The 13,073-nt window shown below is 37.7% G+C and overlaps 1 protein-coding gene across 6 annotated transcripts in view; it reads right to left on the reverse strand.

Moving 5' to 3' along the window:
* Nucleotides 1-5,450: 5,450 nt before the first annotated feature.
* Nucleotides 5,451-13,073, reverse strand: part of NR2C1 (nuclear receptor subfamily 2 group C member 1) — a 47,517-nt gene continuing 39,894 nt past the window's right edge. For all 6 annotated transcript variants that reach the window (XM_084206347.1, XM_084206343.1, XM_084206344.1 and 3 more), the window contains 4 exons: nucleotides 12,053-12,192; nucleotides 10,388-10,525; nucleotides 6,703-6,808; nucleotides 5,451-6,197 (listed from right to left, as the gene is read on the reverse strand). In XM_084206347.1, the coding sequence (XP_084062473.1) occupies nucleotides 6,023-6,197; nucleotides 6,703-6,808; nucleotides 10,388-10,525; nucleotides 12,053-12,192 (559 nt within the window). In that variant the 3' untranslated portion in view covers nucleotides 5,451-6,022. The remainder of the gene's footprint in view (nucleotides 6,198-6,702; nucleotides 6,809-10,387; nucleotides 10,526-12,052; nucleotides 12,193-13,073) is intronic.

A 13,073-nucleotide genomic window follows, 5' to 3' on the forward strand; every position in this document is an offset into this window, starting at 1 on the left:
TCCAAATATCCATTATTGCATTATATGACATGAAGGTTCATTACAATACATATTTCCATACAGCAGTTTAAAAACCAAAACACTAGTAAATTAAATTTTACAATAAATCATTAATTGTCAAATGCATAGACCAGAAAGTAGTAAGCATGGAAACAAAGGGTTAATTGCAAAAAGGTTAGTAAACAGCAAGATATTGCAGCTACCACAAATCCCAGAGACTGAGTATAACCAAGAATACTCCACTGTATAATAAAAATGTGAAAGATCCACAAACTATTTGTAATCATATACAGTGTTCTAGGTCCATACGACAATCCGTATAAAACACTAACAAATAATAGGATATTGCAGTTGTTTTCTATAATAGAAACTTACAATTTATTTTTAAAAATACATCCAAAATAGAGTTTTCTAATTTAGCCGGGTTTCAAGACATTTAAAGTGATTTTCTTTATACAACAGCAAGACAAATACAGTGATACTGTATTGCTTACACTGAAACTGATGTACTAGTAAACCACAAAGGCTGAACAAAATGTACAGGACAAGTTTCAAAAACAACAGACTGACTTTCACTGACCTGAAGATCACACAACAAGAATAAATGTATGGACAGATAGGTTTGTAACTACGGAAGGTATTGCAATGAAGGTACTCTTGAAAAAAGTTTAAAATATAACAATTACTTGCACTAGGAACTTTAGCAGCATGAAACAAGCAACCTAAACCCACATACATGTGTGCAACATACAGTTTCATGAAAAATATTTGAACTAGTAAGCTTATTATATGTAACAGTACTATAGTCTTTAAATTATAGGTTTCTAAAATGTATTAAACTGGTTTTCCTTTCATGTGATTTATACTAAAATGATTTTCTTGTTCTCAACATTGAAAATTTAAAGCTGTTGAAACTAAACTTCTCCTTTCATTGGCAAAGAGTTTTTGGTGGGTAAATGCCACAATTTGGTTAAATCCTGACAGGCTCTGAAAACTCTCAAGGCTCGTAAAGATCAAAAAGTTGACAAGTATTTTAAAATTGAAAAGCTATCAGAAAAACAATGAAGTAGTTTAATATCCATGGTGGATTAAGCTTCAATATTCACATTTTTATTATTGTATTGACAGTGGTACTGACAGAACCCAGTAATATTAGCCAGTCTCTCATTCAGTACCAAGAACTTAATTCATAAGAATATAAATGACGATAAATCACATAGGTGATAATGTGAGATCATGTAATTATAAAAAATAACTGTTAGAAACAAGAAGGGTCTCAGCTGAAGGTAACAATATATTTCATTTAACTTAGAAGCAGTTATCTTAAAGCCAAAACAACAAAACCAAAACTTCACAGTTTGGTTTTTCCATGAGCTGTTACATTGTTCTTAGAGGACTGTAATGATTAACATGGATGAATAAGGAAAAACCATGTTGATTCCTGTATTTTCCTGTTTTAAAGCTCCCATTCCTGAGAAAACCCTGTTATGCGTCATTCTTTATCAAAAGGATGAATTTATAGTTTAAGAATGATTAATGAAATAATCTAAAATAATTAATGAAGATCCTGCTGAGCAAAGTAACACTGAAACAACAACCTCCTGTATGGGGTGCATCTTGTAGATCATCATAAAGACAAAACAGATTACTTGGCAGACAGCATAGATAAGCTGCACTCCACCTTGGCATCAATCTTGAAAATTTATTATAGAAATGTAAAACTCTGGGGGGAAAAAAGGTCACTTACCAGTAGCCAGAGCTGTTTGCTACGTGTGGTATGTATGCACTTTGGCTCTTTAGAGGTCCAAATATCAGAGGTATCCAACACCATAAAATGTAGGGCTTTTTTGGCCCTCACAACATACAAACACCTGAATTTACACAACCTTGTGAAACATGACCAAGGTTTCTGTGCTTATGAGTTAGCACATCCTAAGCACATAGTCTTGACCCAGCAGTCTATGGTAGTTGCAGTCCACATGTAACTGAAGTTAACTTGCATTCAGACTAGGGCACAAAGAGAAAACAAGGACAGGAATCCAGAGAAAATCGTGTTCTGAGGATATCCCCTCCAAAACAGTGCTCCAATTAAAATTTAAAAAAAAACACAAACAAACAAACAAACAAACAAACAAACATACATACTAGCTATGGAAAGACAGCTAAATACCCATCAAGGACAGTAAAAACCTTGCTAGGGCATGCAAAAATGTGGGCAGGAATGCTAAGACTCAGATAGAACTAAAATTGGCCGAAGATGTCAAGAATAACAAGAAAGGTTTCTACGGATATGTGAGTAGTAAGCACAAGCACAGGGAAGATACAGAGCCATTGCCTAACTCGGCAGGGGAGCTACTCACTAGTCATGCTGATAAGGCAGAGCTTCTCAGTATCATCTTCACTTCCATCTTTACCAGCACAGCTAGACCACAGAGCACTGGATCAAGCATCTACAACAATGCACGTCAACCCACCAGGTGGTGAAGAGCTGGTCTGCAGCCGCTTGCAAGGGCTTAGCCCACAGGAATCCATGGGCTCAGGAGAAATCCACCCTAGAATATTAAGGGAAGTGGCTGACATGGGTCCAAGGCCACTCTCCTTAAGAAGTCTTGACAATCTTGATTAATAGACATTTATTTTGCTGAGAGCAATCAATCACTGCAAGATGTGATTGGACAAGGTACTAGATAGTCCATCTCTTCTGGGGTCCTGCTCCCATGGAAGGCTGGAATGAAAGATCTTTCAAGGTCCCTTCAAGCAATAAAGATGGCTAAACTGAGGGTTTCAATTGCTAAAAATTTACATCTGTAGATACACTGATATTTTCTCAGCTGTTTCCAAAGCTGGACATACCACATGGGAGGCTGCATCAGCTGAACCTTTTTGTCAGCTGTAAACAGAGAATTCCATATCACACCTGAGGCTCAAGCTATGGAATGGAAAATTTCTTCAAGGATGTGAGAGAGATTTGCATAGTGTGCTTCAGTACAAAGGAAAGGAAGTTTTTATTTCCATCTTACTACTACCTGGGTTTCATAAATCTGGAGAATATTAGAATAAAACTTTTCCAAGAGTAGTGGAATGCCTGGAAAACCACCTCCAATATATTCAGAAGTAATATGTTGTCAGTTTCCTTTAAACTTTTAATATAGAGGACTGTAAATCTCTTGTGCCTGCTAGGACCAGAAGTGGGTTACGGATAGCAAGGGACTAGAAAGCACTGTCAGAATTTCTGAGGAGAGCTGAACTGGAGAATGATCAACCTCCCATCTGCAACTTGGTCCTACAGATCAAAAATGGGCCTTTAACTCGTGGGGAGAGAACAAGCACAGCAGGTTGGCAGCAACAGTCCTTCAAATTTACATAAACTCTGCTGATAAGATGCACACCTCCTGAGGCACAGGATAGTCATTTTCATACAGCTCTCCAGGAAACACAGATAAAGACCTTGAACCCTACAACCTTCAAAATGTATAACATGAGAAGAACTCGGCTGCCACAGCCAGTTCCAACACAGAAAAGGCACAGCAAAGGCCCAGACACATTGTTCCATGCCATTAGGGGTCCTCAGCACTAAGTGCTTTGATCTGTGGGATTGGATATGACCAGTTGTGTAGTAATGGTCCTCCACAACATTCTTCTTTCTGAGCTGGGGAGATGGATTTGATGGGTGGACTGTTAGATGAGTAAGAAAGTAGATGGATGGTCACAACCAGAGGGTAGTGTTCAGTGGCTCAGAATCCCAAGGGACATCAGTGACATGTGGGGTCCATAAAAAGGACAACGTTATCATCTTTATTAATGAAAGAGATGAAGAGGTCGAGTGCACCTTCAGCAGTTTTGCTGCCGACACCAAGCTGAGTGCTGTGATTGACACACCTGAAGGATGGGATGCCATCCAGAAGGACTTGGACAGGCTCCAGAAATGGGCCCATGGAATCTCATGAGTTTTAATAAGACTGAGGGAATGGTGCTGCACCTGGGGCAGCCCCTGGTATCAATCCAGGCTGAGGGATGGACAGATGGAGAGCAGCCCTGTGAGAAGGACTTGGGGGTGCAGGGGGATGAGAGGCTGGACATGACCCAGCCATGGCACTCACAGCCCAGAAAGCCAAAGGTGTCCTGGGCTGCATCCAAAGCAGTGTGGCCAGCAGGGGAGGGAGGGGATTCTGCCCCTCTGCTCTGCTCCTGTGAGACCCTACCTGCAGGGCTGCATCCAGCTCGGGGGTCCCAGCAAAGGAAGGACATGGAGCTGTTGGGGCTCTTCCATGAGAAAAGACTAAGAGAGCCAAGATTGTTCAGCCTGGAGAAGGCTTAGGGTGACCCAGCTACAGTACCTGAAGGGAGCCTACAAGAAAGATGGAGAGGGACTTTTTGTTAAAGAGTATGTAGTGACAGGATAAGGGGGAATGGTTTCAAACTGAAAGAGAGCAAGTTAGATTAGATATTAAGAAATTCTTTACTGTGAGGGTGGTGAGGGACTGGAATGGGTTGTCCAGAGAAGCTGTGAATGCCCCATTCCTGGAAGCATTCAATAAAAGGTTGAGTGGGGCTCTGAGCAACCTGGTTTAGTGGAAGATGTCCCTGTCCATAGAGGTGGCTGGAACTAGATGATTTTTAAGACCTCTTTCAACCCCAACCATCATCTGATCCTGTGATTGTATGATACAGTCTCTAATTATGGAGCTAGGGCAGAGAAAGATCCAAGCAGCTCAGTTAGTAGAATTGAAAAGAACACAGAAATTCAGGGTCAGATGCAGTTCTCAGTTTTTTTGTCTGGTAGTGATCCTCAGATGCTGAGAAAAAACTAACCCTAGCCTCATCTTGTAGTCTCTTGGTGTTAGGGTGACCTTGGAACTGCCACTGCAGAGTGGGCAAAGGCCTCCATTTAATCTGATCTTCTGGCTAGGCAATTTCTAGTGCAGGTATGCGTTTCTTGATTGGGTGAGGCTCTTTCTCGCTCAGTTTTGCCAGAGAAAGAAAGGGGTCATGCTAAATAGAACTCAGCCTTGACCCAAATCCTAAATGCTAATGTCTAAAGAAGACCATAATTTTCACTAGGATACTTCTCTCATCTTAAGCAACAGAAAAATTCAAATTTGAAAAGTAATCATACAGGACTGGATGGAAAAGAGAATTACATAGTCGAGGGCTAAACATAGCAAAAAATAAAGACTTGGACAAAAGCTAAGAGGCATCTAGAATGCCTCCATCACTGGGCAGAGTGTGAAATAGGGAGGGGTAGTGTGAAAAAGCAGGAGTATGCTGTCTTTGAATGCCTGCAGTATACACTTTGCTGTCAGTTTTTCATAGTATACAACAGCTGCTGTCTACCACATTATTGTTAGAATATAGTATTCTGTTGCATCTGCAAAACAGTCACTACTGACTCTTTTGCTGCTTCTCTTTTGATCAGCTGCATCAATGTTAACATGAGACTATTTTTAAATGTGAACGTCCTCTATTTCCCTGCACTTGGGGTATGGTATCCAGTGTTTAATTCAGCAGGAAACAAATCACAACAGCCAAAACTAAGCTGGGTCTTGTCTGCATGGAAACTGGCTTTTTCAGAATGTTTGATTATGTATTTTCCATCTGATACGTGACAAAGAACTAGCAGCAAAACACTGAAAACAAAGCTCAGAGAGGAAAGTTAATTTATTTGTCTAAAACATCAAACTAAGTTGAGATACCTTAGTTCAATCAAAGCTTCTTCAGTTTCCTCATAAGCCTGAACTTCATAAACAAATATTCCAAGTCCGTCTACCTACAAAAATAGGATGGACAATTCTTGACCTTCTTCAGATATCAAGTTAATTTACAAGTCCTTGAAGACAGATGAAGAATAGGAAGGTATCCTATATTCTAATACACTCCACCATGGTTCCCAAGTGTACTGGAAAGGAGGAATATGAGCCTTCTTTGGAAAGGTGCATTGGAAGGCTTATGACCATCTCTTGGAGACAGGCTATGCATGTACATCACCATGATTGCCATGGTACAGAATCCTGGACTACTCCTTTTACACACCATGACCTATGATCTGAGAGTTGTAGTCTGCTGTCTCCATTCGCAGAATGTACGGGATGATGCTGTCAATCTGAACATTGCCAATCAGTCCTGCGAAGAACAGCTCCTCAGTGATGGCAGCACTCATCAGCCTGAGAGCAGGCAATCGCAGAAGAAGTCTAGATAGTCTGGAAAATAAATTTGGTGAAAAGTGTTACTCAGCAAATCACAGATTTTGGTGTTGTTCTCCGTGATTTTATTAGCAAAAGAAGAGAAGAAAATGACAAGGGACACTACTGGTCAAAGTTTGCTGTATCTAGTTCACAAAAGGCTTAAATATTTATAGCAGTATAGCATTAAATTTATGTTTAGTCATGTCTTGAGCAGTACAGAAAATGTGCACATGCCTGTCAACTACATGTACTATGTATGTTTGGATTTAAGACTAAATGAGGAAATATTCCAAATAGATGCAATTCAAATTGAATGTTACTTTAATTTTAGATATTAATAATGAGAAGAAAAATACTACACATAATATGTGTGACCACATGCATATCTGAAGTGCTCTAAAGGTAATTCCTTAATTTTAATGAGGTAAGAAGAAAATGTATATATCTATTACATGCAAAACTGTACAAATCAGTGACTCTGAAAAGCGAATCAATCAAGTAAGCATCTAAGTTTACAGACCTGTAGGTATCATCTGGATACGCCTTTGTTACATAGTCTTGGAACTCCATGTAAGCTTTTTCTTGAAATTTCTCAATCTGTACCACATTTTCTAGACCTGGGTGATCTGAAAAAAAAAACTCTTCTTTGTTATACTTGTTCTACAGAAAACAAACTAACATCCATACATACTATGCAGTTGCCAAGATACTGAAAGAATTATGTGATAGCTGCAGCAACTTCAGTTTTAGTGGTAGACACTAATTTACCACCCTATATTTCTCTTTCTTTACATTTATATTTTACTTAACTTTCCCTAAATAAAATCAGACATTTGAAAGAGTTCAAATAAATTTAGTGCTTGCAATGTTTATGTTAATCTTGATGATACAACTCTGTTCTCTGTGTATCAGTAAAACAGGATTGTTTCAACAGACAAACTTCCTGGAACACTGGATGCACAAATAATATTTAGGTGAAAAGTGAAGTATAAAATTAAAGTTAGTCGAAGAAGCAGAATAAAAAGCTGTAAACTGTTTCCAAAGACATGTACAAAACACATTGAATCATAGAACATACTGAGTTAGAGGGGACCCATCAGTATCAGAGTCCAGCTCCTGGGCCTGCACAGGACACCACAAGAATTGCATTACGTGACTGAGAGCACTGTCCAAATGCTTTTTGAATTCAGATAGAACAGTCTGCTACATACAAGCCTTTTGGTGCAAAAATTTCAAAGGTGCTAATCATAATTTTTACCAGTGATTTGAACTTACTTAAAATGTAAGTGTTGCTAAAACGAAAGGACATCAACTGAACTGCCAAGTCACCCTCAGAAATTATTGTGCAGTCATTCTGTAATTTTGTTATCCATCTATCTGAATGTAAAAATTTTACTGTCATACTAGCAAATCACATAGATGAAGAGTTAGAGTTGATGTGCCAAAGGCATCGCTTCATGCTGCTGCTTTTAAAGGCATGTCTGGAACACAGCAAGAAGTCAACTTCTGGAAACAGTATTTTGAAGACCACTGCTGGTACACTTGCAGCCATTTAGAAAGATGTTGTTTTGGCACAGACTTTACACAAATCTCCTTGCCCAAGGCTGTCTTGTGGCAAACAGCTGGCTTGGCACAGATGAATCACCAGGGCTTACTAAAGCAGGACATTCTTACTTTAGGGCTCTGCTGCATGCACAGCCCAGCCCTGTCCTGCAGCACAGCAGTAAAATCCCTGCAATTATAATTTCTGGCCTGTGAGTCATTGCCAGGACATCCCTTCTGTCCAAGGTACCAAACATGACTTTCACGTGTATGAAGATTTTGTTATAAGGCTCAAGGATCAAGAGTCCTGACAACATATTGCCATTAAAGCAACTACTCATTAGTAATGTGAATTTGAAAATATCAGCTAAAGAAAATTTCTCTCAATCATGTGACTGGAGTCTTTTCCCAAGGTATTTTTCCTTCTACCTTTTGTGTTGTCAAATATAATTGGAAGGAGACAAACTTCAGACTAAACAAACAGGTAAATACTACTTTGCAAGTGCAAAGTTCCTCAAGAAGTATTTTTTTGGTGTCTAACAGGATTATTTTTCCACACAGGCCAGGGGATTCTATCATAAATCCTAGTGGACATAACTCTAAAAACATGGACTTGAGGTATTCTCCCATAATTTTGTTTCTTTCCTGAAGTAACCTCTGCCAGTTCTTTGTATAGGAATGCCATGAAAAGGATTATTTTGGGTAAGAACACTTGCAGGAGAATTTTATCTCCTGCAAGTATTATTTATTAAAATTAAACCAGCAAATCCTCCAACCATGCACTTAGAGAAGTCTCTTCTGTAATAATGGTGTATCTGCAACTGTTCAATCCTCAGCAGAAAAGAAAAACTGGAAAGATTTTCAAGCATATTTAATATTGTGTTTAAACTTAGTGTGTTTAATGCTGAGTCCTGCTTAACTGAAACTGTTTCAGTGATACAGTGAACTGTACAAGCAAACACATAGAACCATGCAAGACTCTCCTGGTCATTAGGACTGACAGCAGGATTATGTCTTAGAGTAAAACACCCAGGATCTGATTTTCCTTAGTGATCCACAATAGAAAAATATCATAATAGGAATTCCTCTGGAAATTTATCATCTTTTCTGAAGGGTTCTGACTCTACTTACATCACCTTTCATTTGCATGAATGTCTTTCATGTGAGAAGTCTTCAATTATTTACATATATATATATAGGTAGCAATGTAACACATGCAGGGTTTTGTTTGTGCACTTTGACGAATATCATGAATTCCTGCTGATGCTGCCACTTTTACTGGTAGATACTACATATAGAAACGATCATGCAAACCTGAGGGAAACTGCAAAGCAAGAACCTCACAATATATGAATTCTATATACTAGAAAATCTGCTTAAAATTTACATTATGGAAGTGTCCAAGTTCTAAAATGTTTTCTCACCTCAACTAATTTTTCTGTGTAAGGGTGAACTGCAACTGAATGCAAAAAGAAAGTTCTTCTTGGATCTAAGAAGCCTACAGAACTGACAAGAACCAAATACTCAGATCTCCTCCATGTCCTACACTACTGACAGGGGTCATTAAAATTCTGTGAGCATTTTAACAGCCACTCCAGTCTTTTCTACAGGACAGGAAAGGCAGAGCAACAAGGATTAAGGAAGCTGCTGGTGCGTTTAACACCTTCTAATGCAAAATGGAGTAACTGAAGGCTTACTTTCTAAATGTGAGAGTGAAAAACTCTTGGAGATAGAGGAAGTACTTGAGATTTGCACATTTTTCTTTCATCAAAAGACCTGATTTGGCTTTGTATTAAATCCCAATTCTGAATGATGAATATAATGCCTGCAGGATGCTGATACAATACCTAAAAGCCTTTTGTGAAAAGTTAATTCTGCAACTTCCAAGTAAGAAAATTAATTTTATATCTTTCCAAATCCAGGCATAAGGGATACACAATGTAATTACTAAGTATCTACCATAATCAGAGGACTCTTTCCTCCCTATTGTAAACTAATCACCCAGAAGGGAAATAAAGTTATATTACCATCACTGTATAAAATATGTCTAGTAATGCTACTGAGAGTACATTAAGCAAATACTATTTAGAAGACAGAAATAATAACATAAGTGAATGTTTGTAATGCTCATTCACCAGAAATGCTATATGCATTGTCTGTGTGGGGGAGAGGTGATGTTTCTGTAATTCTGAATGTGAGAACTGATGCCCAGATAGTCTTTCATATACTAAAATCCCAACTTCAATCCATCTCATCTGGATGTGCAAGAGCAACACTTCAGAAAATTAAACTGCAGATCTTCAGAAAATGTACCCCAGAAAGGAGGCAATTAAAGACAGAATTAAAAGCAATAAATAAATGAATGAAAAGAAAAAAAAAACCAACAAAATAACCAAAATCCCAAACCCAAAACAACAAAAAGCCTGAGTGGCACAGCCAAGAATAAAAATCTACAAATAAAAAGAATCAGTCTCCCCCTGCAAAAAACGTCCCCAAAGCAACATTCAGTTGTTTACATTTAGAAGATTAACCCTCCTCTTCCTATAGTCCTTACAAACCTTCCAAGATTCCTCAACAAATGAGGCAGTAACTGCATATAATGAAACGGGTATGCAGAAACAAATAGCACACATTAAAATGTTACATTTCGAGTAATTACATACCAGGACTGAAGAGGACGATTGCTTTCAAATATGCATATTCATATCCATCTAGACACAGTTTAACCATGCTGTTACAAAACTCTTGTAATTTGAAGACATGCTCCATTACTAGTCTTCCTCTGTCTGTTGGCAACTTATCTAAATCAAGACACACGTAAGAAAAATTCCCAAGTTTACACACATGCAAAAACGTGGTCACGCTGGAATTTTAAAAATAATTATTTTATTAGACTCAAACAATGGGAAATCTATGCAAACTATTAATTCCTGTTAGGTCTGAATAATCTTGACACCAGCAATTACAGAGTATTAACTCTTTTTTTCTATCTCTTCCAATTAGGCTCTTCCTGCTAATGCTTCCAGTTATTAGGCATGGGCTAGAGCTTGAAAGGATCAAGGAAGGTAGAGACTACTTGTAAGTAAAGCATACACTGCTACTGCTGACCTGTGCTCTGTGCCTAAGGATCAGGTGCCACATGGTAGGACAGCGTCCAGCTTCGTGGGCTGTTTATTCAGAGACCATGCCACTGCTGGGAAAGGAGAACTATTCACCTCCCCTGATTTACACTGAGGGGAATGTGTTTGGTGCAGAGCTGTTCCCCCTGAGTTAGCAATAGCAAAGCAGCCTGAAAACTCCACTCCCTGCACAACCCATCAAACTGGAGTTGCTAGACTCCACAAATTAGATATCTCTTGGAGATACTGCAGCTGGCAGACTGCACAACTGGTTCTTGCAGTCAGCCTGGATGCTCAGTTTAAATGGTAGAAATATGTATTTTTAATAATGATAAAAACATTACTAACTATGACAATACCCCTTCTGGTAAACATACTTTAAATATTACATAGACTAAAATTTCCAGATTCCATTTTTTTCTGCTAGAGACAGATTTGTTAGTATCTTTAGCTGATCCAGCTGATCTCACAATCTGATCTGTTTGTTTTAAGCTACTGTTATTTACAGGAGGATCCTGTGGATGTTTTTAAATAACAAAAACCCCTTGGAAATAATTCTTTAATTACCTTATCATAAAAGAGGCCAACTGATATGTCCTTCATTTGAATGAAAAATATGCCAAAGATGCAGGACATAGGATTAGCAAGGAAACAAATGTACTTAGTGGAGATCTGTTGAAGACTTCCATGTAGACTAAAACTTTTACACAGAAGTCAACAAGCCAAGTTATCCAAAGGAACTGTATCACCAAGTTGGCATTCAGCTGCTTTGTGTCACAGCTATGAAGAACAAGGACAGTGGGTCATTCTTTACTTTGTATCCTTTATAGAGGAATCATATTCACAGTACTCCTGTGTTCTTAACATTGATGCTGCCCAAAGTATTCCTAAATTGGGCTGATGATATTAACAGAGAGCAGAACACTATTAGACAATACAACACACAAAAATTTTTTTAAGTGTTTGTTTGTTTTTAATTTGGAGTGAAACATTGTATTACATATTATAGCTGAATTTTGCAAAATTGCTAAAAATTCTGTCTTGGGGACTGTAGTTGCTAGTATCATTTTGTTTCAATACTAACATGAAATTCTTTAAACAGTAAATTTACAATAACAACTGAAGGATAAAAGCTTCTGTGCACTTCAAAACTTAAAAAAAAAATCAAGTAATTCCCCAAGTCTGGCATGTGCACAGTATACACCTTACCTTGTTGTAAACTGCCTTGAAGGTGATTAACAAAAGCAGCTAAGATCGTTGCCACATTCATAACTTGTGAGCATTGTGCTAGACCAAGCGTAAAAAGTTCATTCCAGCAGGCTTTTACTAATGATATGCTGTTATCCTGTCTATTAAAAAGCACAATAATTAAATAAAAGCAGCCATTTGCATTCACACATTTTTTTTAAATTTGAAGAACACTTCATAAAACATTAATTTAATTCAATCATTATAACCAACACCAAAATGAAGTTCTATATAATTTTTCTTTGCACACTAGAATTAAAACACCTTGTTTAAAGTGACTTTTGTGAAGCAATACATTTTTGTTTAAATGACCTAAAAGGAGACAGACTTCTATTACAAAAGCAAGCTGAAGTTACAGTAAATGACAACTGTCAGTGTACTCCATCATGCTAGTTTTATTAGGTTTTGGGACAACATTTATATGCATAGACAAAAAATGATTGCACTGCTCCTGTATTGTGGATGTAGAACAGACTCATGGGTTTTGTTTTGTTGGTTTTTTTTTCACTTGAAAACTGAAAGGTTGGTATAATTTTTTAATTAAAGATACAGGTGAAATGGAACATGTGTGATCAAGCTTCTGAGCTTCCTGACTGCTACTGTGTGCATCCCTTTCAAGTTTGGAATAAGGTTTGAAATATGGACTTCAAAGTATAAATACCAGTCATAAGGATTTATTTGCTGTAGCTTAAAATAAAACACATCAATTCACATTCAGCCACTTTTGTATTAGTAACCTAACTTTCAGTTATGCCAAGTATCTCTAACTCACAGAGCTTAACAAGAGCTCAGTACCTTAGAAAGCAAATCCCACCAGAGATGAATCAAATTCAGGTACGACGTTTCAGTTTTAGCCAGTGAATACAAATAATGGGAATTTAAAAGAAGTACAAGATCTATCAAAGAAGAAAAGCATATTAAAGCTAGGATTTCAACTACAAAAATACAGTGGAATGGATTTTTGACAAATGCAGATATAATC

Source organism: Fringilla coelebs (genome assembly GCF_963513975.1).
Source record: "Fringilla coelebs genome assembly, chromosome: 5".
NCBI lineage: Eukaryota > Metazoa > Chordata > Aves > Passeriformes > Fringillidae > Fringilla > Fringilla coelebs.